This window comes from Panthera uncia, chromosome B4 (genome assembly GCF_023721935.1).
Source record: "Panthera uncia isolate 11264 chromosome B4, Puncia_PCG_1.0, whole genome shotgun sequence".
NCBI classification, from domain to species: Eukaryota; Metazoa; Chordata; class Mammalia; order Carnivora; family Felidae; genus Panthera; species Panthera uncia.
Window position 1 is genome coordinate 73773135 of NC_064809.1, and position 23638 is coordinate 73796772.

A 23638-nucleotide genomic window follows, 5' to 3' on the forward strand; every position below is an offset into this window, starting at 1 on the left:
TCATGGGCAGCTTTGTAGATCTTAAAGAAAAGTGGTATTTTTAAACAAGTGAGAAAGGGGATAAAGGCATAGGCCGGATATTTGGGAAAAATGAGTATACCAGTTTGGCTAAAGTAATGGATTCAAGCAGAAGAGTAGAAAGAGGTAGCTGGGGAGGAAAGCAAGAGCTGGTTGTGGAGAGATTCAATGTCAGACTAAGGCAGTGGGAATCCACTGAAGGTTTTGGAGCAAAGCGGTGAGAGCCCATATTGCACTGCCGCATGGGCTGACTGGAATGGTTTCATGAAAATGGAGGGCTGCTGCCCGGTCCAGGTCCAGGACTCTGAATGGAAAGGGGAAGTGAGGATGGAGTGGGGGTGGGGGGCAGGAGTGAGACTAGGGCAAAACTAAGGCAACAAGATCACCCACAGAGGGCAGCACAAGCCCACCTGGACCCAGAAGGGAACAGAGAGGAAGAAGCTCTCTCCTTGGGTGAAGTTAGGAGAACCGAGAAAGGTGAGATGGTTCTGGGAAAGGTAGAGGAGCTGGCACAACCCTGACTGGAGGCACAACTTCGAAATCAGAGGGCCAGTCCCGGAAAGGCCTCCACCCTTCAAAGGGTCTCTGTCAGTGAGTACTAGAAACTCTACCACAGCCCCCTGAACTCATGCGGGGCCCACCAGGCGGCCCAGTTTGGTTATGGACAGTTATGTTTATTCACTCATCAAAGCTGAATGCCTGTTATGTGCCAGATAGTAAGCAGGGCACTGCTTTTTAAATATTTTTAATATGTTTGTTTTTAAGACTGTTAATAAATAAAAAGCCTGTGAGTCAGCATATGTAAATCTGGATTCAAAAGCTAATGCCGTATTTTCAAGAGTATGCATACCCTGGATGATAAAATGTTTTCTTTTTAGGTATGGTTATGCACTCGCTCATCCAAAACTGAAGCAGTACTGCTCCCCACTCCCCCCATGGCTTTTCATCCCATCAGTATGTTTTCCCTAAGGCATAGGCAAAAACTGAGATTCTCCATCTCTTATCACCTAAAGCCAAGAAAGCACCTCTCTTTCTACATTAAGAATGCAGAAAGAAGCTAACATCTAAATCCCTGTGGTTCAGAGCCCCACGCTAAGTCCTCCAACCCTGAAAAGGTCTTGTACTCAATTCTGTTCTAGGAGGACTCTCAACAATGTGTGTGACGAAGGGGTGGATGTTGGGGGGGCATGGTGGGGGCAGGGTGCCAGGTGGACAAGTTCATTCTCAAACCTCCTGCCAGGCCCAGACTGACTGTCCAGACCTCTTCAGAGACAGCTTTCAACGTGCCTGGTTAGGAGTAAGGGTGGTGGGAGGAAGCGTGCATAGGTAGCACTGGTTGGCTCTGGGCCTAGAGAGCCAAAGTTCTGGCTTGAGTGTCATCCTCTCGACTCCACGATGTTCAGTTCGGAAACCAGATTTGTTCCTAAACTAGAGCCCAGATCCTCTCTTCTGTAGCTGATGGCCAAAGTGACACACATAAGCAGACACTCACCTTCAAGCCATGATGGTCATCAGTCCTGACACAAGTTCGTCACTTCCAGACCTCCAGCCACTGCCTTCAGTGGCCTTGCTCCCTTTCATAAGGTTTGGATTTCCTCAGACTTAACCTCCTCTTCCCTTTGCTCAGGAATTCAGGGTCATTTCTTACCCAACCCCAGCAATCAGGGCCAGGAAACCCAATTAGAATGAAAAACCTGTAGAGGAAGGAAGGCCACTGGATCCTATCTTTCCTCAGCGACCAGCAGGAAACTCTATCCCTCCAGGTACCAGGTTAGAAAGTAGAGAGATGGACTTTGACCCTCCTAATTCCACACCCTTCAGAACTGGAAGCATTCTTAGTACTATGACTGCCTGCCCAAAGACACCACTCTGTGCACCAAGCAGTAGCAAAGGGGTATCCCCCAGTTATTCCCCAACTCTCACTACCCCAATGTACTGCACTATGGATATCCCAAAGGATTTCAAAGCATCCCAAAAATGGATTCCCAGGTCTATCCAGTGGTTTGACTTCCTTCTTAGCACAGGTCTGGAACCCTCACAAGTACTAAGTAAATACCTGTCAATGTTCTGCTCTGACCAATCTAGGCACTTGAACTGGAAGTGATAGCAGCGAATCCCCAGAGCCTTCAGACCTTATACCTCTAGTCTGAGAAACTCACACATACCCACACTCATTTTCCCTGCCGCTGACCCCAAACTCTGTAACGAGGAGGACAGTTCTGTCCACGCCAGCCTGACCAATCCAAAGCCTTCCACTTTCTCCAAGCTCATGTTGGAAGCTCCGTTACCCAGATCATTCTGAGGTAGACCCTGGGCCCAAGTCTGCCAAGCCATGACTGAAGAGCTACTCAAGTTCTGGGCAGATAAGGTTGCTATCTGTCCTAAGAGCTGGATGCCAAACACTTACTTTCCAGGTTAAGTCTCTCCCTCTTCCCCCCAACCCCTCTTGAAAGAAGCTGGAAGGTTTAAGCAACTGACACAAGAGGGTTCCCCCGCACCTCCCTTCTGGAATCTTAAATAGAGTACTGAGGGACAAAACAGATCAGGTTGTCCTCTTCAGGGGTCAAAAGACACCCACTGGCCTGCCATCCAGCTAAAGTCCTCTCTATTATCACGATCTTATGAGGGGTTGTTCTAGAAGGAACATACTTATAAATGTGCTCTTATCAGTAACACTGGTCACCAGGCAGAGCTTTTGAGGACCAGGGAGGTAACTGAATACAAATGATTTACTTCACACCGGCACTCGGGGCTCTCAAACTTACTATATGCCTAAAACCTGTCCCTTTCCCACAACACTTAAGAAAGTGGCAAGAGTGGGGATGGCCTGCCTAGCTCACCCAGATCTCACCCCCTAAAGAAAGGGGAGCACTATCTCTTTCTTTGCCTGGAGCCAGACAGTATTAGCAGGAGAGGAAGAGTAGTGACAGGAGTGGATTGGGAGGGCGGAGGCTTGTCCTTTCCCTCAAGACATTTGTGGAATCTCTGGATGAGGTTTGGCATCCTGACAATGGGGAACCACATGCCTGAGGCAGTGGTGATACAGGGCCACAGTTGTAAAGAGCATCAAGTTCATTACACTATCCAGGCCTTTACCCTTCATGCTTACTCACTGCCAAAATCCAAAATTAGACGAGTGAGGGGACTCCAGTCTATGGATGAGGGGACCCTGTTCCAACTGTAAGCACCTGATGCACAGGGCTCAGGAGATCTGAGAGTGGAGGCAGTCTGGGTCACTCTGAGTTCAGGGTCCTCTAGCCACTCAAGTCTCTAGTGTCTACCAGCAGTGATAAATAAAGCAAGGTACAGGATAAAACCCGTTACAACTAAGGAGCAAAGTCACAAAGGCCTCACACTCTGGTGCCCAATTCATTTACGCTCCTCTCTGGAGTATGATGGGAAGTAGTAAGCAGTGTAGAGATAAGCCTAAGTTCCTCAATAATCTCACTCTCCCCCAGCCCCATCCCTGTCAAGTGTGCCCTTTACCCCTTTGCTGAGAGAAGGAGCAGTCTACAGAGAGGGACCAAAGACAGAAGTACCCTCACCATTAAACTACTGTCCCATGGCTGCTGCACATCAAGGATGAAGGTCTGCTCCAAAGCTGCATAAAACAAGTTTAATTTCCAACCAGGGTCACAGTCATCGCGTATCCCACATTTTGAGCAAGGAGAGAGAAGGTGAGTTATTAAACATATACAGTCTACATTCCAGAGGAGGAAAAAAGAAGAGAAAAACCAGTTCAGAACTGCAGTTACCACCATAACACCACAAAACAAACTTTGGGGGGGTGGGGGATTCTCCAGGGGGGAAGAGGCTGTAACAAAGGAAAGCATAAAATTAAATCTCCCAGAGAAGAGTGTGGAAGGGAGCAAGCAAAAATGGAATGAAAAACCCAATCCAAAAAGAGCTTTTAGGTGAATGGGAATGTTGAAGAGACCACCCGTGCCAAGGGCCTGGCAGCCAGGGACACTACCAAGATCACTTACTGCCCCCTGCTGGATACATCCTTGAGCAGCACCAAGGCAACCTCCAAGGCTGCTTCCTAACGCTCAGGCCCGCTGGTCTCTGGAGCTCCCCAAAGCAAGGTAGGAGTGGGCCTAAAATGAGAAAAACCTATTTGGGACTGACATCTAACTAGGGAGAGTCAGACTGGGAGGCAGGAGAAGAGGCAAAATTCTCACCTACCGCAAAGATCAAGAGTGGGGAATCCTAAGTAGGAATGAAACAAGGAAAGGGGAGACGACAGCAGGCAACAGCAGTGAATGAGTTGAGAAGGCCAAGGAAAGAGTTCAGGAAGGGAGAGGAAACAGGAGCAGGAGCAAAAACATGAGGAAACTGAGGCAGAAGCAAAGAAAAGGGGTGGAGGGAAGCATCCATGGAGTTCATGGGAGTGAATATACATTAAAATGAAATAGAAGCTCCAGCACCCCTCTCCCCTCACCCCGCCACCAAACACACACACACACACACACACACACACACACACACACACACAGGCCTAGAGATCAAGAGACCTGCACACACCACACCCACTGCATCTTGGGTAAATAGTACATCACTAAGGAACTGGCACTGAGGGAGACACCCCTGGAACCTCTCTTTCACAGTTCAACCTGGGTCAGGGTGGGGATACTGATCTGCCTGTTGTAGACAAAGGTAGCAGGAAGCCTGGCCCCATGGGGTGGGGCTTGGGACACTCCTTCTGGGAAGGGGTCCCTCAGCCATGCTTGTCAGGGGGCCTGGGCCCTGACCTTAGCAGAAAGATTATGGGTGGCTGTTCAGGAGCTCAGGGCGCAGCCAGCACACACAGGAGCCCACAGAAAAGCCACGGCTTCACAGAAACCGCAAAGTCAGGACCCAGGCCAGGACGTCAGGGACAAGCGCCCCCTGTACACAGAGAGACGCAGTAGCAGCAGCAGCTTCTGAACAACTACCTAATTATGGTGGGAGGACTCTGAAGACCACTGCATCCCACCAGCACCAACAACTACTTCAGAGTTCTGTTTCCTCCACTCCAACCCTCAAATTGATTTATGGGAAGTGGGTGAAACGGGCAGGGAAAAACTGTTGGGATGGGAGTCAGGAGGGACAGCAGGATAGCCTGAGGGTCTAGAAACAGAATAGAAAATTTTCAGCCTTCAGCACATCCTGGACTAAAAAAAGAGTGAAGTAGAGAGAAGGGGAATTGAAACTGAGGTCTGCTATGTCACCCCCACTCCCTTGCTTCCCATTAAACCACCCAGCCAGCCCTGGTCAGGCCAGCAGGACTCCTAAAGTGAGGAAACTTCTGACAAAGGATAGATGAACCACCCAATCCCCAAGATCAGAAGATAAGGAAGGGGGGGGCACATGGGAAGGCAGGAACAGGACTGATCCATGCCTCACCTCGTAACAACACAAAAGTATGAAGATGAAAAACCTGAGGCCCACCCCCCCCAGCGCCCTTGGTCCCAAACACACCCCCATGGTCTTGCTCTCCCTATCTTCCCCACAAGCTCCTGAGGAACAGATCTAAGGATGAGGAGGAGGACCAGTTGAACACTGGGCTGGTAAGAGTGAGTGGGCTCCTCTCTTCTCCCCACTAACAAGGCAGGGCAGAATGGTATCTCCTTGGGAACAGTCATCTAGAGATAAACACCACCCCCCTGCCCTAAGCAGGAGAGAGAGGTACACGGGAAGATGGTGGTGGAAAATCCACCATCCATCCTATCATCCAGAAAAACCCACCTGCAGAGAAGAGAGGAACCAGTGCAAGTGGGACAGCCTTCCCTCTACCTTCTTCCCTTTATCTCATCAACATGGGAGAGGCAGATGATAGGCTAGAGCGGGCAGTGTCCTGGCTCCCAGCCTCGAGCTGCACTCCACCCCTCCACCCTTCCCCCGGCCCCTGCATATATATCTCTCTATACATGTATATACACGCGCACACATGCACGCACACACAGAGAGGCCCGTGCAATTTCCATGTAGAACGGGGAGACGGTGGCAAAGGAAAGGAAGACGGGGAATAGGAGAAGGACCTGTGGGGAAAGGGAAGGGACTCAGATGCCAAGAGCACAGCAACCAGAGCCAAACGAAGCGAACGAAGAGAATACCCCACCCCACCTCCCAAACCCAAGGATGAGGAGGGCCACCCCATGAAACCATAACAACCTTGTTTTTGTTTTAAATCCGATAAATTGGAATGATTCATCATCAGGACAACAACTGGGGACTGGTCATGGACAGGGAAGAGGAGGGGAGGCAGGGGAGGCAAGGCTCTTGTTGGGCATGCGGACATGATACCCAGGGCCCTGGCCACACTGGCAACGGGAAGGAAGGGGCAGGACTGGGGTAGGGAGACAGTAGGTGTGTCAGGGGTGGGTGGGGTGGTCGAATAGGGCTGCCTGGCTCTCACTTCTTGTTTTTGAGCTGATTGGCCAGCCAGTCCAGGCCTTCGTACAGCCCGTCCCCGCTGGTGGCACAGGTGGCCTGAATGTACCAGTTGCGGTGACGCAGGGAATGCAGGCCCAACTTGTCTGTGATCTCGGCAGCGTTCATAGCATTAGGCAAATCCTGGAGCGCGAGGAAGACACACAAAAAGGAGCCTCAGGATCTTTCAAAGGCTTCTAGAGCACCCATCTACCAAAGAGATGTGTACCAGCACCCTCTCCTCCTCCTCCATTGTAGGAGCCAGAACAAGGTCCTAAGGAGCAGCTTTGGATTTAGTCATCCTAGAGCCATAGATTCAAGGCACTAAAGGTCATTCCACTGGGGAGCTGCAAACCAAATATGGGGTTGGTAGGGAAGTGGAGAGGTGATTCAGACTGGGCAAAGAATCATGTCTGTCTGACTGCAGGAGTGAGGGCAGTTCCACTAAAGTAGACATCAGGGAAGATGAAGGAGGGATTTGAGGTGATGTATCTACCACACCAAATCTCTGAGGACAGAAATGTTGCTAATTAAAGCTGGGTGGGGGACAAGAAGAGGAACGTAAAGAAGCCAGCTAATCGTATTTCCCACACTTCCAAAATTGAGAACACAGGGCTTCCCATACAATAAGCCCCAAGGCTCATGATTTCTACAGCCAGGTTGTCATCTCTCAAATCCAGGGGTGGGGAGAAGTCTCACCTGTTTATTTGCAAAGACAAGGAGCACTGCATCCCGGAGTTCATCCTCTGCCAGCATCCTCATCAGTTCCTCCCGGGCCTCATTTACTCGCTCCCGATCATTGCTGTCGACCACAAATATCAACCCTAGGGAGGCAGAGCATGGGCTGCACAAGACAGCAGATGAACTCCCCCTCCCCGCACACACACCACCAAAAGACGACACCCTCCACATGCCCTCCAAATATTTGCTCCCTTTCCTCTTTTGTTCCCACCCCTAGGAGTTGCAGCCGGGCAAGAACTGGCTGCCCATAACCAAAAATGAAGGTCATTCCTTCTGGTCATACCCAACCAACCCGTGCCAACCTGGGCAATTCATATTCCATACCTTGGGTGTTCTGGAAGTAGTGTCTCCAGAGAGGCCGAATCTTGTCCTGGCCACCCACATCCCAAACTGTGAAGCTGATATTCTTGTACTCCACTGTCTCCACGTTGAACCCTTTGGAAAAAACAATGGCCACTTGGCCTCAAACACCAGGCCTGCGAACAATACCCAGGTGGGTTCATTTCTGTTTCCCCCAGCCTGGCTATGATCCTAGCAAAGGAAACTAAGGCTTCCTCAGGCCTGGTATTCCCTGACCTAGTAGCCTAAAGGCCAAAAAGAGAAAAAGAGGAAGAGAATGAGAAGGGCCAGTCAGGAGGTTCACAATCGCCTGGGTAACATGAGCTAACCTTCTCCACTCATTCTCTCAGTCTTTGCCTCTCCCTCCTGCAAAGAAATGACTCAGCCCCATTCCTGTACCTCAGCCACCAGAGTCTGCCACAGCTAAGAAGTAGGGCCTGGGAAACACGGTGAAGAAAAAGTGAGCTATAGTCCTGGAGCCCCAAATGCAGAACCAATGGACAATGATGATCTGGAGCCCCGTCAATAAGGCAAATTCTCTCCCTCCCACAGGCAGGTCTTAACCAGGATCAGGGCCACTGAGGATCTAAACCGAACCAACTCCTGGCCCCTGGCAGGAACATCAAAGCCTTTCACCCACTTTCCAAACAACACAAAGAATAAACCAGCTCAGTGCCTCAGGGCGACTGTTCAGTGCCAGGCTTCGGAAGTTCCCGCATCAGAGAGGACCAGGGTAGGTGGGCAAACGGCAGCCCCAGCACCTGCTAGTAAGCTAAATAACCATCCTTCCCTGAATCCCCCCAAGTTGCATGGACTTGCCTGGTGGCCAGGTGGGGGATCTAGGAATAGGCCCCCTGCCTGGCTCAGCTGTTGGCATGAAAGCCTACATCTAAGCTGCACCCTTACCGATGGTGGGGATGGTAGTGACGATCTCCCCCAGTTTCAGCTTATACAGGATGGTGGTCTTTCCTGCAGCATCCAGGCCCACCATCAGGATACGCATCTCCTTCTTCCCAATCAGGCTCTTGAGAAGGTTTCCAAAGATATTACCCATGATCACAGCAACCACTTTCTGAGGACAGGCGGGCTCAAGTGGGGGCAGTGGCAGTCTGGTTTTGGCCTGGCCCCTGGTATGGAGAACTTGATCCTAGGCAAAGAAACATAAACTCATCACCACCATCTGCTAGTCAGGATTTCGTGCAAACGGGATTTGCCAAAGTCACGGCTGGAGTTCATGCCAAACCGAGAGCCTGAGAGGACTAGGAAGATCAAGTCCTACTCAGACACATCCTGAGTCTCTGGGAGCAGAGACAAAGCAGTGAACACTCAGGACCCCTGCTCTGCTAGTAATATACCCATGTGACTTTGGACGAGTTATTTCACCCATCCATATCTGCCCCTCTAAATGGAGGGGGTTGAACTAGATGACTTCTAGAGTCCCTTGAGTTCTGACACTCTATACCATATAAGGTCTTATGAGACCATGAATGCCCCTCCCTCCCTCAGCCTTACCCTGAGACTCCCGGAAAGGCTGGGAGAGGAGGGAGTGGAATGAGGAGTGGCTCTTTGTGACTCCTGACAAGGTTTAGGCTTGCCAGGTTCCCAAGGTCCAGGCTCTCTGCTCAAATCAAGGGACTCCACTTCTTCCCTTTCTCTACTTCTATAATTCCACCTTCCTTCCGCACACCAAAATCAATGAGGAAGAAATAAGAAAATAACACTCCCTAAAAGAGGCTGATCCTTTCCACTTTGTGAAGTGCCAGCTGCTCAAGTTGTTCCCGTTCATACAACCGTACGCCAAGCTGGGAGATGGGGTGGGGAGAGGCTCCCCCTCATTCCTAGGCTCACTGTGGCCCATCCAAGGACAGCTTTTCTACATTCTCACCTGCAATGAGGCAGTCACCTCATTCCCTGCCTCTTCCCCCCACCCCCTTCAGTCTATTCTCCACATAGCCAGACTGCTTTTAAAACCAAAATCAGGTCATGCTGCTTCTCGGTTCAACCCTCTCTTGGCTTCGTATCTCCTTTTCAGTAAAACCCAAAGCCATACCGTGGCTTACAAGGTCCTGCATGATCTGCATTCCCCTGCTTCTGTTGTTAGATCCTCTACTGCTTTCCCTTTGGCTCACTCCACTTCAATTCCCCAACACCTTCTTGTCTCAAAGCTTTTGTACTTGCTCTTCATTCTGCCCTGAGTGCCGCTCTCCCAGATAACCTTCCCAGAGTACTCCCTCACTTCCTTCGGGCATCCATTTGAGTATCACCTTATCAAAGAGGCCTTCTACAACCACCAAAACATACACACATCACTCTCTACCCCATTTATCCCACTTCACTGTTCTTCATAGCATTTCTCAGCATCAGACACATCACACATTTGTTTCTTGCTGTTGTGTTTTTCTCCTTCTACAATGTCGGCTCTTTATTTTGTTCACTGCTGTGTTCCCGGTACCTTGACTAGTGCCTGGCACATAGCAGTGGAACAAATGAACTAAAATAGTAAGGTCTATAACTGGCCTTACTAGCAGCTCACTCAGATTGGAAGCTTATGCTTGGTACATACTAGGAACTTAACAAATACCTGCTAAAAAAGTGAAGACGACAGCAGTAAGAACCACTATGAAGGTACAAAATGCCCATCCTTCCACCCTACTACCTATTGCCCCCAAAGACAAAATCAGAGTCACTCATTTTCTCTTCTTCCCTCCCTTCTCTATGCAACAGGACAGCCACAGAAATGCATCTTTGAAACAACAATGAAACAGGGGTTCAGAATCGCCCATGCCAGCCAGTTCTCTGTGCCTGCAGGAGACATGCGTCAGCAGGCAGCTTATTCAGCAATCACCATATGCCAGCTGCTGGCATTCTCTATAGAGTCTGGGAACCAGAGGCACACACACACACACCCCAAACCCAGCAGGCGAAGGAACAGGTCAAGACAGAGTGCACCCAAACCCAAGAATGTGAAAGGTGGATGGGTAGGAATCCTATTTACAAGCTAAAGCATGGGGGGTTTAGTGGGAGTTTAGCTGTTTTCTCAAAAACTATTTAAGTTCTGTTTGTTTCCTACTCTCCTCAGTTTGCAGCAAATTCCAGACTAGCACAAAGGAGCCAGATCAACAGCCCCTGGAGACCAAAGTACTAGTTTGTCCAAAAAACAGAAACAATGAGTGCTTACGGAGTGTTTCATCTTCAAAGGCCTTCTCAGACATCCACTAATGAGCCAGGCGTGGTGCTCCTGGTAGGTTCCTCAGATGAGCCCTGCCCCTGACCCAAAGGGCTCACACCCCAGAGAGAGGACCTGGCTCAACCTTAGGGCTCAACTTCAGCCAAGTCGCCCACTAGCCATCGTCCCTGCCCATCCTGCCTCAACCCACCCAGGCAGACAGATCCCAGAGGATCCCTGAGGCAGGAGGGGACATCTGCCCAACTAATAAGATTAGATTCCATCAACCCCAGCAATCTGTAGTAGTCAGATTTCCCGTCCTGCCACCATCACCTACAGAAATTTAAATCTTCCCCAAGTCTTCCTAGTTTTATATCTTGTCTCCTGCTCAGGTGTCCTTTTCTCCAGCTCCAGATGATACTTTCCTTTAAGACTTTGGTAATAGGCTTCGGCCCAGATTCTGTATTAAATTTATGCCACACATTTATCTTGCTGTCCTTCGTGAATGAAATTATTGCTGAGTAAATGATTATCAACTGTGAGTACAGCAGTGACTGAAAAATACCCCTTGCCCCCAAACATGCAAACCTTGTACTTTGGTTTGCTTCTTTGCTAAGCTAGCATGCTAATGTCTTGGTTCAAAAGCTAATCCCAGTGTTACACTTATTTCTATTTCCTGGTATGTCCCTGAATCATCTGAACCACTCAAGTGGCACTTACTAACTTGTGGAGTTTTTTCCTCTTTATAAGTCTGTATATTTACCGTCTCTCCAGCTTAACTGTATTCTCCATGGGCAGGGACTATGCCTTTTATTTTGGATCCGTCCCACTCCCAGTGCCAATTCCACTATATGAGTTCAATCAAGCACATGGGCCAATTTAAGCCTCATCTGAGGTTGTTCTTATATCATTTCCTCTGCCCTAGCAGCACTTGGTATCTTTGTGTAATGCACCGATGGTTTCTTAGATATCCTGTCAATTCTTGGCCATTCTCCACAATACCTGACCCAAAGACTGGTTTGGAAACACCCCAAAAAGACTAGAAGACTAAAATTGGTGGAATTTTCTCTTGCCGCTTAATACACAATGTGGCAGATGGATAACTGATGAAATGCCCAAGGAGTTACCACATGTCCTCTGGGGGGAAGCCCAGGGCCTTGACATTAGTGGAAATTATGGCTCCTCTTTAATATAATCAAGAGCTTGACTCAGATGAGCATTCCAAAGTGGGTATTGGTTTTCTTGATCTGTCCCTATTACCAGACAGCTTGATGCCCCTACCATGAGGATGGTGGCAACTTTCAGCTTTGTGCCACGAACACAAATCTTGGTCTATACAGCTGATTCTCACTTTCACCATAATGCATTCCTAGAAAAAGCTCTGGGAGGCAGAATGGCAAAAAAGAAAAAAACAAAAAACAAAAAACAAACCATAAACCCTGGATTGTTTCCTTAGGTACTCTGCAGCCTATAGTTACTCTCTTTTACCACAGATGGCACTCCTGTGTTCACAGGGCAAAATGCCAGGGTTCCATGGGCTGTTAGAAACCAGGAATCAGCAGTTAAAACTAAAGGTGAGTGGCTTAGGATAAAAAATGGAATACAGTAATATCTCTAGTATTAAAAATTATCTCAACATTCTATTTTACAATCACAAACTTTGTTATCAGTGGTACAAACGACAAGAAGAGCTCTAAAAAAACGTGTTCCAGGACAATCTGTCTGGGACACTGCAGGAGTTCAATCAAGCATACTGCCTGATTTAAGCCTCATTTGAGGATGTCCTCACTGAGGGCTACTTACGGCCCCCAAGCCCATCCTTCCACCCCCCCAGGAGAGGCAGGCTGTTGCTGAAACTGCTCAGCCATCTTGGCTTGTGTGTGTTGCAGGAACATTCTTGCCTCACTCTCCAAGTGATACTGAGAGTCACAGCTCGGTCTGCCGCACACACTCCCCTCACCTGACTCCTGTGGCTGACTCAGGCTTGCGTCGTAAGACACCTCCGAGGGGACTTCTGATCTGGCACCACCTCCTCCTCTTCAGGCTACATGATGGGTCCGAGGAAAGGAAAACCAAAGTCTGCTGCCAAGCAGGGTGCACTAAAAGCAGCTTTGCTCCCAGACGGTTTTCACATTGAGATATCACTAATAGAGATGCTATTTTTAGCAAAGCCAATGGAGCAGACCAATAAAATTTAAGGAAACAAAAGCAGGGTCCGCCTGTATTTAGCTTCCTTAGCACAGCTGGCTTGTGACCTCTATAAGCTTTCCAAGTTTTTGTCTCAAGAGCACTATAATCACAAGCACACAAGAACTCCTAGATTAGTATCTCAATGACTTCTACTGGACTCAGAGATTTCCCAAAGCCAAGAAATAGCTTCAGATGTCAGCTTCCATCCATTCATTAAGCATTTATTGAGTATATGGAACTAGGGATACAGAGAGGAAGACAGCTTCTGCCTTCATGAAACTGTCATGGGAAAGGAAAACTAGCAAACCCAGGATTACAAAACAGCATGAGGGTAAGAATGAGATAAGCACATAGTATTATGGGGACAGAAAGCTGGAGCAGCTAATCAAAACAGGGGTAGGGGCGCCTGGGTGGCGCAGTCGGTTAAGCGTCCGACTTCAGCCAGGTCACGATCTTGCGGTCCGTGAGTTCGAGCCCCGCGTCAGGCTCTGGGCTGATGGCTCGGAGCCTGGAGCCTGTTTCCGATTCTGTGTCTCCCTCTCTCTCTGCCCCTCCCCCATTCATGCTCTGTCTCTCTCTGTCCCAAAAATAAATAAAAAAAAAAAAAAAAAAAAAAAGTTGAAAAAAAAAAAACAGGGGTAAAGGGCGATTCTCTGATTCTCAGGTCACACCTGAGCTGACTCCTAAAGGAAGAATAGGAAGTAATTAAACAATAAAGAGGGAGAGGGAACAGCACGTCAAAGACGTAAAGACTTGAGTTAGAGACAGCACTTTTTACTAGACAAAGCCAGGTGCATCTGAGAGGCAGATTATTTGGATATCACATAGTGGGTAGAAGAAAGTGATGACTCTGGAGGTAAGCAGGGGCTAGATCATGAAGGGCCTTAAAGGCCATATTGAATAACATGATCAAGTATATGCTTTAGAAAGACCATTCTGGGTGTGCCTGGCTCAGTCAGCAGAGGATGCAACTCTTGATCTCAGGGTCAGGAGTTCGAGCCCCATGTTAGACGTAAAGCTTACTTTCCAAAAAAAAAAAAAAAAAAGACCATTCTGGCAATAGTTTAGGGTATAAATTAAAAAGAGAAAAGACTTGGGGCGTCTGGGTGGCTCAGTCAGTTAAGCATCCAACTTCGACTCAGCTCATGATCTCGCAGTTTGTGAGTTCGAGCCTCGCGTTGGGCTCTGTGCTGACAGCTCAGAGCCTGGAGCCTGCTTTGGATTCTGTGTCTCCTCCTCTCTCTGCCCCTCCCATGCTCATGCTCTGTCTTTCAATAATAAATTTAAAAAACGTTAAAAAATAAAGAGAAAAGACTTGAGACAGAAAGACCATGTGGGAGGTACGGTAATACCGCTGACAAATCAAAACTTCTGAACCAGAGGTGGCAATAAAAAGGAGAGGACAGATTTGAAACATCAAAATCGTAGAATCCACAGGATTTAATGACTGTTAAATGACTGGGTGATCTGGTGAGACTTCTTCAGACAAGAAATACAAGAGAAACAGATCTGAGATTGAAGGTGTTTTTAGAATAAAGTTTGATTTTGAGGTGCTAAGTTGATTTTCAGGAGAAAAGTTAGGCTGGGTATTTGAGAATCATCTGCAGAAATGGTAACTGAAGCTGTAAGAGAAACTAAGATCCAGGATGACAGGAGTTACTGGCTATCTACCCAAACAGTTATTCTTCCTCTTCTTTCTTCTAACAGAAGACCTAATTTGTTCAGATGTTGGGGTTGGGGGTATAAAGATACCTTTCCCCAACTCTAGGGTAGGAAAAGTGATCAGCCTAAGGGATATAGGCATTTCATTTCCCCTGCCAGTGACTGAGTCACGAATGGTTATATGCTAATTCTAGCCAATAAGACATGGGGAATGTCTGCTGGGAGCATCCAGGAAAGTTTTCCTCAATCTTAAAAAAAAAAGACATATGCTTGGGGCACCTATGTGGCTCAGTCAGTTAAGCGTCCAATTCTCGATTTCAGCTCAAATCATGATCTCACAGTTTGTGAATTCAAGCCCCACATCAGGCTCTGCGCTGGTGGTTGGAGCCTGCCTGGGATTCTCTATCTCCCTCCCTGGCTTGTGTTTGTCTCTGTCTCCCTCTCTCTCTCTCTCTCTCTCTCTCCCCCCCCCTTCCTCCCTCCCTCAAAATAAATAAATAGACTTTATTTAAAAAAAAAAACAAAAAACATATGGCAACATTCTCTTCTCCAGCCTTTAGGCTCCAGGCTCTGAGCTGTCAGCACAGAGCCCAACGCAGGGCTCGAACTCACCAACTGTGAGATCATGACCTCAGCCGAAGTTGGATGCTTAACTGACTGAGCCACCCGGGCGCCCCAATCTAGCCTATAGATGTTGACATAGAAGGATGAGATGCTGAGAACACGAAGGCACAGACATAAGAACTCTAGGCTGTCAGAGCAGAAAAATGAAGAAAATCTGCATTCTTAATGACCCTGCCAAGCTGGTAGATTAAAAAGAAAAGTGTTGTAACCCTACATTTCTTCGTGTGTGTATAGAGAGCAATACACATAACACAATTTACCATTTTGACCATTAAGTGCACAGTTCAATGGCATTAAATACATTCACACTGTTGTGCACCACCATCTATCTTCAGAACATTTTCATATTCCCAAATTTAAGCTCTGTAACTTAAATAATAACTGCCACTTCCCCTACCTCCAGCTCCTGGCAACCACCATTCTACGTCTGTCTATGGATTTGACTGTTCTAGATGCTTCATACACATAGAATCATACACTTTTATTCCTTTGTGTCTGGTTTATTTCACCTAGACTTCAAGATATACGCTTTAATAAATTCACTTACTGTTTAAGCCACACGTGTGTGTTCTGTCTTTTGCAACTGATGCTACTCTAACTGTATATCTAGGGAGAGTGTGTACAGTGGGACAGGAAAAAAAGGCCAAAGGCAAAAACCTGGGGCATGTCAACATTTAAAGCACTGGGCAAAAACAGAAGCCAGGAAAGAGAGTAAGAAGGTACCAGAGGGGCCCAAAGGAAGTCAAGACAGTAAAAAACATTTTAAAAAAAGGAAGGAGGGTCAAAGGCTTTAGAAGTGTCAAATTAAGATAAGGCCTGAAAGATACCTATTGAACTTAGCTATTAGACAATTGATGATATTGTTACAAATTAAAACATACCTAACTAAAATTAGGTTCCACTTAACAGTTGTTTAGGCTCAGGCGGAATCATTATGCCAGTTTCCCTTCTAGTCTGAGAAGATGACTCCAATATAGAACCTCAAAGAAGGCCACATTATCAAGTAAAGATCCTAAATTGCCCCTGTCTGATTAGAAAGACCCAAACACCTGGGAAGGGCCTGGCTCTTCCCATGCACAAACCTCAGCAAGTCAGAACAGAGAAACAGGTCTGTTTCAGAATACATGACTTAGCCACATAAAACAGTGACCAGATAAAAACCAGACTCATTTGTTTCTTTGGAACATTCTGTGGCACTGCCCTCTAACCAAAGCTATCAGCTTGCCCTATTCTTCGAATCTGACCAGCTTACAACTGTTCCATCGCCTGATACTCCATGGCTGTTCCAATGCCTACATCTATACAATGTCTCAGCTATTCAGAACACTATGCTTTCTTAATTATAGCATCACTGAAATTCCATGAGTAGTCAGCCTAAAGCCCTAATAAACCTTTGCCCCAATTTGGTCCCACTTCACAAGTCAAAACGGAGCTGTTGTGAACAGATGAAACAGGAAGCCATGGTTTGACAAGGCCCATCATTACAGAGCAGTCTAAGGATTCAGAAAACAGGGAACAACTAGCTTGGGGAGTAAGAGCCATCTGATCCTTTAGCACCACAAATACATGTCTACTCTAGGACTTACCACAGTATGTTTTATTTACATTTGCCTATTTTGCTTTCCAGAGCTGGAAATAATGTGCCTTTAATGCATAACAGGTCTGCCATACATCCCATCAGACTGGATGGCGAGGCAGAGATTAAGATGGCTAGAATTCAAGGGCCAGTCACCTCAGCTTGTAAGCACCATGTCTCACTATTACCATTTTCTATGTAAGCCATGATGAGAAAAGATTGGGGAAATATTTTACCAAACCATGAGCCCCTTGCTAACAGGGACCATGCCTTATTCATGTTTCATGTCCCCAACACCATGATTAATCTGTGGCTAGTGACTAACATGCTTGCTTTTGAGGAGTCTGGTTCTAACGATGGTGGTGAAACATTTCTGAGGTTGAGGAAGACTATTCTATAGGTGATCCCTGATCCTCTTCCTGTATCTGACAAACTCGAGAAGTAGTTGCTACATTTTCAGAACCCTAAGGTTCCTTGGGTGGGATTCACAGGCTTCTGGGTGGGGGTGGGGGGAACCACATGAGAGACTCTAATTATGCTCCATGACTCTACACCACCACCAGAGCAGCTCCATTTAAAAAAAAAAATTCTTAATGTTTCTTATTTTTGAGAGAGAGAGAGAGAGAGAGAGAGAGAGAAAGAGAGAGAGTAAGCAGGGGAGGGGCAGAGAGAAAGGGAGACACAGAATCCGAAGCAGGCTCCAGGCTCTGAGCTGTCAGCACAGAGCCTGATGTGGGGCTCGAATTGAAGGACCACGAGATCATGACCTGAGCCGAAGTCGGCAGCCCAACCGACTGAGCCACCCAGGTGCCCCTAGAGCAGCTTCATTTTTATCCATTAAATGTATTAGACTTCAAGTAAGATTTTATACAAGGTAACGTTCTATTGCTTTTAACAAAAAAAGAGGAAAGGGTCAAAAACCATCGCAATGAAGGGGCACCTGAGTGGCTCAGTTGGTTAAGGGTCCAACTTCAGCTCAGGTCATGATCTCACAGTTAATGAGTTCAGGCCCAATGTCGGGGCTCTGTTCAGACAGTTTGGAGCCTGGAGCCTGGAGCCTGGTTCGGATTCTGTCTCCCTCTCTCTCTGCCCCTCCCCTGTTTGTGCTCTGTCTCTCTCTCTCTCAAAAATAAATAAACATGAAAAAAAAATTGAAAAAAAAAAAAAAAAACCATCGCAACGGAGAGCAAACGTTCTCCTGCAGCCTAAATTATGTTTCATTTCACATTTAAATTATTTAAGTTTAAACATCCATGCTTGGGGCACCTGGGTGGCCCAGTTGGTTAAGCATCTAACTTTGGCTCAGGTCATGATCTCATAATTCATGAGCTCGAGCCCCGCATCGGACTCTGTGCTGACAGCTTGGAGTCTGGAGCCTGCTTTGGACTCTGTGTCTCCCTCTTTCTCTGCCCCTCCCCCACTCATACTCTGTCTCTCTTGCTCTCTAAAAAATAAACATTAAAAACTTTTTTAAACATCCATGCTTGACACTCACAAAGGAAGCGTCATACGAGGCTCTCATCAGTAACGGAAGAGCTAAAAGGTATGATGAGATATGCTACACCCCATCATCTCACCTTTCTTCAGGAATATGGTGATAATGGTAGATCCCTGAAATCCTGAGCCATGTCCCTTCTGGTCCTTTGAGAAGTCCAATGCAAAGCTCTTACATGTTCACGGAATCCCTACCTCAGTCAGTTCCTACCTAGGCTATAATACAAACCTTCAAACATTTGTGGAACTCCTTCTAAATGTTCCCCATGTTTTTTCACTATCAAAAAGCTTTACTAGCCCTCTACCTATAACTGCAACAGATGTTGAAAATGTATAGCAAATAGAATTACATAGATATCACAACTCTGGACCTCAGTACAGTACATTCTGAAACGTACTCAGAAGTAGACATTTAAAGGAGACCCTGAAACGAATGGCCCAGGGGCGCTTGGGTGGCTCAGTAGGTTGAGTGTCTGACTTCCACTCAGGTCATGATCTCCTGGTTCGCAGGTTCAAGCCCCATGTTGGGCTCTGTGCTGACAGCTTGGAGCCTGGAGTCTGCTTCGAATTCTGTGTCTCCCTCTCTCTCTCTCTGCCCCTCTCCCGCTCACACTCTCAAAAATAAATAAACATTAAAAAATTTTTTTAAAGAAAAAAGTGGCCCAGGAAATGGAGGATGCTGAAATACTGAACCCTAAAATAAAGGGACCCTGAAATCTAAATCACTGACCTAGGTCAACGAGAGTGCTCTTTTATCAGAGTCGACCATTACTTCAATCATGCTTTTTTTTTTTTTAATGTTTATTTATTTTGAGAGAGAAGAGAACACTCAAGCGGGGGAGGACAGAAAGAGAGGGAGAGAGAGAATCCCAAGCAGGCTCCGTAATAACAGTGCAAAGCCTGATGTGGGGCTCGATCTCACGAACTTTGAGATCATGACCTGAGTCAGACTCTTAACTGACTGAGCCATCCAGGCACCCCATGCTGACTTTTCTAACATGAACACTATTCTTGAGCCTCCACATCCTCACCCTGCATCCAAGTTGATGGTTCAGGCCCCTGCCTTGCTCCAGCTTCACCTCCCACTCGGGCAGCAGGAGCTGCCTGTGTAAGGCTGATGCTGAAAAAAGATTTTATTGCTCATAAGCCTACAACCAGCAAAGAAAGTCATGGTAACAATCATCCCTCTACACAGGCGGCAAGTCGTTCTTGTGTCAACCTTCTCTAAGGCAGCCTTGAGTGCTCATATTATTATTACTATTATGATGATGATAATTCGTAGCAACTAATATTTATTTGAAACTTACCATGCTTTGCATGAAACTGAGTGCTTTACACTCAGTTATCTCATTTAATTCTCATGCCTATATTATGAAGGTACTATCACTGTCATGCTCTTCACTGATGAGGAAAATGAGGAATAAGAAAGGACAAGTAATTTCACCGAAATTATATACAACTAGTAATTAGCAGAGGCAGGATTTGAACCCAATTTTGTCTAATTCCAAGGACCACACTCTCAATTACCACACCATTTTGCCTCTAAATTGACCTGCAACAAAAATGGTGAGGAGAAAAAAAAAAAAAATGGTGAGGAGAACCAAACACAGTGAGATGCTTTGAGTCTCCGGCTGCTTGGCAGCCATTTCTAAAGGTGTACAGAGAAGCAGATTCCACAATTTCCCTATTATTTACTCGGCTTTAACAAAACTGGTTTTAAAGAAGTTCCTCCTTTTAAGCAACAAATCCCACCCACTATCCTGAGTCCATTTCCTCTTGACTCAGTGGAAAAGAGAGTAGCAGAGATGAACACGCACAATATGACCCTCTGTGCACTTAAGACTTCACTCCCACTCTTTCCAGCCTGCTGTCCTCCCTCCTTTATACTTGCATTCAGTTTAATAATAGCAGCTACCATTCACTGGCACCACTTCTGTGCCAGGCACCACACCACAGATACTGGCTCCCTCCTCCATAATCTCCAGAATTCCAATTTTGACTTAACATTTAACGGAGACCCCTTTAGCCCACATAGAGAAGCAGGGGATCTGAGATTTCAGGTAAATAATGACTTAGTGTTCTAGTAATATTTTTCTTTTTGGGTCTTAGTTTCCAGTATCCAGGCCTGTTTTGTGCCTCTTAGGAAGGTGGAGAGACTCAGACTTAATTACAATGGCTAAGGGCTTTTGTACCCTCACTCAGCTTTCCCCAGGCACTCTCCCTGAGAGTCAAGTCATCTCTTTCTCTTTCCTTAAACTGTAATCAGAAAGCTTGTTGAGTTCTATCCATTCACATCCCATATACATCATGAGTGTCTACTGTTTGCATGGGCATCGTGGGTGACACAACATGAGATCCAATCCCTGCAACTGAAATGTTTCTTCTCTTTGGAAAAACAAGACACACAAAAATGTTGACGGTGCAAGGTAATAATTCTATGCTGGGAAGCAGGAGGCACGTAAATATGTGATACATGGGGGCCCTTCCCAGCTAAATCCAAGGTCATTGATTCATTCTGTGAAAAAGTGACCTCTGTGGATCAGCTTCTTTCTTAAAATGAGCTTTTAGAGACACGTTATTCAAACTCAGGTCTAATGGGCAATAACCAATTCACTGCTCCCTTCCAGTCATGCCAAGTGGAGACACTTACCCCAAGAAGCTCAAGACAAAATGGCAGCAAAGCTGGTCACCACCTGATTAAGGAACAAAGGGAGAAAAGTAGGCAGAGACTAGATTCTGTCCTGTTGCACTGACCCACGCAATCAGACTCCTGCAGCAGATCTCCTACCAATAAAACTTTCATGCCATAGACCAGGGGTGACCCAATCCAACAGCAGCAGAGACAGGTTTTGAGTTACGCTTCTCCCTCAACCGGATGACCTCACTATTTCTTCTCACTCCTGACCACATACCACACTCCTCCGGGCCTGGCCAGAATGAGACCGGCAGTAATACAACCCAAAAAGAAGGGAACTCCCCCAAGAGAGGAGCTACCACTTTGCTATTCAAGTGGCTAGGTTTAACAGGGAACTCCACCTCCCCCTCCTTCCCTCAAACATTGGTGTAAGCAATGGCTCCATTTTCTGTTCCGGGAATCCTGGTACTTCCTAAAGAAAGAAAGCGGATTGGAAGACACAAACTCAGAGCCAGCGACAAGCTGCTCCCTCCTCCTGTGAGACCGCCCCCGCTTTGCCTGGGGGAGGAAGGCACCACCTCTCCTCTCCAAGCAAGATCAGATGCCCCCTCCCCCTTCTCCTGCCTTTTCTCCTCCCGCTCCCCACCTGCTGCCCTCTTCCCAACGTGTGGTTCCCAAGACCCAAAAGCGCAACCTTTAGCAGAATAGTGCCCCCGGGGTGCCCCAGTAGCTTGCCTTGTCACCTAATCCCTAAACCCCCTACGCACCCCTGCCCCATGATGGGAGTAGAGGGTGTCACCGCAGCACGGCTCTGGTCTCCTAGTGCTAAGGTGGAGCGGGAGAGAAGATAGGAAAAAGAGGCATTCCCTAGCCCTTTTAACAGAAAAAGGATACAAAACAGTCATCACCGCCCCCGCACCACCTCTTTACGGACTGTTTTCCTCCACCTCAACCCCGACCCCTCGTAAGCCCACCTCCTGCAGGCGAGGAGAACCTAACTGCAGCCCGGGTCGCCCCCGCGTGCGAGGCAGAGGCACAAATTCGTGTGCGCCCCCCACCCCCACCCCAGCTCCGCGTCCTTCAAATGCGGGGGCAGGCGAGAGACTGGCCCGGCGCCCCCTCTCCGAGCTCTCCGGTGGGAAAGACCACACCGCTCCTTGCCCGGCAATGCCTGGGGCGGGGGGAGGGGGTCTATCTCCTCAGCCCCCACCCCGAGCCTCTCCTCTACGGAGACCCGCCTTCCTTCCCCAGCCCCTCACCTGTTCCTGCTCCCAGCTCCGCCGCCGCCTCCGCCCCCGCAGGTTCCGCTCGGCACTGGTTCCGCTCCCTCCGACTACCCCAAGCCGATTTCGGCACCACTGCTCCCCTGGCCCCGCTCCCTGGCTCCCTCCTTCCTTTCCTCCACCTAGCACCGGAAGCCGCGACGGCGACGGGAGCTGTGCGGCGCACCCCCACCCCCAGACCGGGATACTTCCCACCTCCCCGATCGCGCGAGAACTGCGCGGTAGCGTGCGGCAGTTCTCGCGAGATCCATCACCATGGCAGCGGCTGCAGCAGAGGCAACCGGGTGCTGGAGCTGAACCTGGGCGGGGGCCGATGTGGGGGCTGCAGGCTGAGGGTGGCGGAGGCGGGAGCCGGGAAGTGGGGATGAAGCAGTGGGGACTGAGGTGAGAATCCCAAGCTCCAGTGCCATTCCTGGAATTTAATGACTGGAGCGGCGTGCTGGCCACACTGGAGAGGGTTTGGGCAGAGAGGCAAAGCCAGGAGCAGGGTATGATTGAACAGTCCTTGCTATGGCTCACCTTACTCTTCTAGACAACATCTTTTCCACACCTTTTTTTTTTTTTTTTCAATTCCGCTGCTCCAGAGTTCCCCCAGACCACATCTTTTATTTCTTAACCCTGGTTAGCTGCAACTCCCTGAGAGCCCTCGCTGCATCAGTGTTGCTACTCACTACACCTAAGACTAGGTTACTCAGGGGTCTGAATCAGGAGATCCTTTCCCATGGCGAAGAGGAGAGAGAGTGATGAATTTAAGAGATCGAAGGAAACAATTGGACTCTGGACCAGTTAGGAGGTTGGAAAGTGAAAGACAACCCGTGGAAGCCTAATATTCAGAGGCGTGGTTTGACGATGTGTGACTAGATGACTATGAATTTTAGTATCCCAAGGAAAGTGAGGGACTTTGCACCCATGTTTCTCCACTCGTGCCCACCTCCACTTCCTTTACACTCATTTCTGCACCTGATCTAGACACGCAAAGCTGCCTTGGAACAGTCTCTGCTGTGCGAGAAGAAGAGCACTAGTAATGCTAAGAACAAAAGAAGGTTCTTTAAGTGTCCTCTCCCCTCATTTATAGCAGTATAAGGGAACACATAGCTGTTCCCTAAGGCTTGAGCCAAAATTGTTGCTTTTCTGGATTTTTTTCTTTCTTTATTTTCTTTCTTTCTTTTCTTTTTTTTTTTTTTTTGCCTTGTTTCCTGTCGCTTTCCAAGAAGAGCTAGGTTGGTAGATAGCCACACTTGTCCCCATCTATTCCTGGTGTGTACATTCCCTACTCTTCCTCTTACCCCAGTCTGTTTTCTCTCTTATTTTAACGTGGAGAATAGCATGACCCTAGAACGTGAAGCCGAGATGGCCCTAATTTAAGATGGTGAGGGATGAGCTGGATAACAAGGAGCACGTTCATAACAAAGAGAGTTGTATCTGTCCTGGGCTGTTGCTATTAAGGGCCTTTGCCCTGCTAAGCTCTGTGTTGTAAATGGCAGAAGACTCCTTCAGTT

The 23638-nt window shown here is 47.7% G+C and overlaps 1 protein-coding gene across 3 annotated transcripts; it reads right to left on the minus strand.

The window, feature by feature from the left end:
- Positions 1-3620: 3620 nt before the first annotated feature.
- ARF3 (ADP ribosylation factor 3) lies at positions 3621-22326 on the minus strand. Of its 3 annotated transcripts, XM_049625371.1 has the most exons (6): positions 22116-22173; positions 20872-20914; positions 8416-8656; positions 7495-7605; positions 7129-7253; positions 3621-6573 (listed from the first exon to the last, which is right to left on the minus strand). In XM_049625371.1, exons 3-6 carry the CDS (start codon positions 8561-8563, stop codon positions 6412-6414), a joined length of 546 nt encoding a protein of 181 aa, XP_049481328.1. In that variant the 5' UTR covers positions 8564-8656; positions 20872-20914; positions 22116-22173; the 3' UTR covers positions 3621-6411. The 3 variants fall into 3 exon arrangements, with proteins under 3 accessions (XP_049481328.1, XP_049481327.1, XP_049481329.1); XM_049625370.1 differs by lacking the exon at positions 20872-20914 and having other exon boundaries at positions 22116-22326; XM_049625372.1 differs by lacking the exons at positions 20872-20914; positions 22116-22173 and adding an exon at positions 12636-12651.
- Between the last annotated feature and the right edge of the window lie 1312 nt (positions 22327-23638).

Bases quoted from the DNA above. Each gene is read 5' to 3' on its own strand.
- ARF3 (XM_049625370.1), bottom strand. From the start codon at position 8,563: ATGGGTAATATCTTTGGAAACCTTCTCAAGAGCCTGATTGGGAAGAAG. The intron at 7,606-8,415 runs GTAAGGGTGCAG...TTTTTTCCAAAG, and splicing joins CACTACCATCCCCACCATCG to GGTTCAACGTGGAGACAGTG. The intron at 7,254-7,494 runs GTATGGAATATG...CTGCCTCCCTAG, and splicing joins CTACTTCCAGAACACCCAAG to GGTTGATATTTGTGGTCGAC.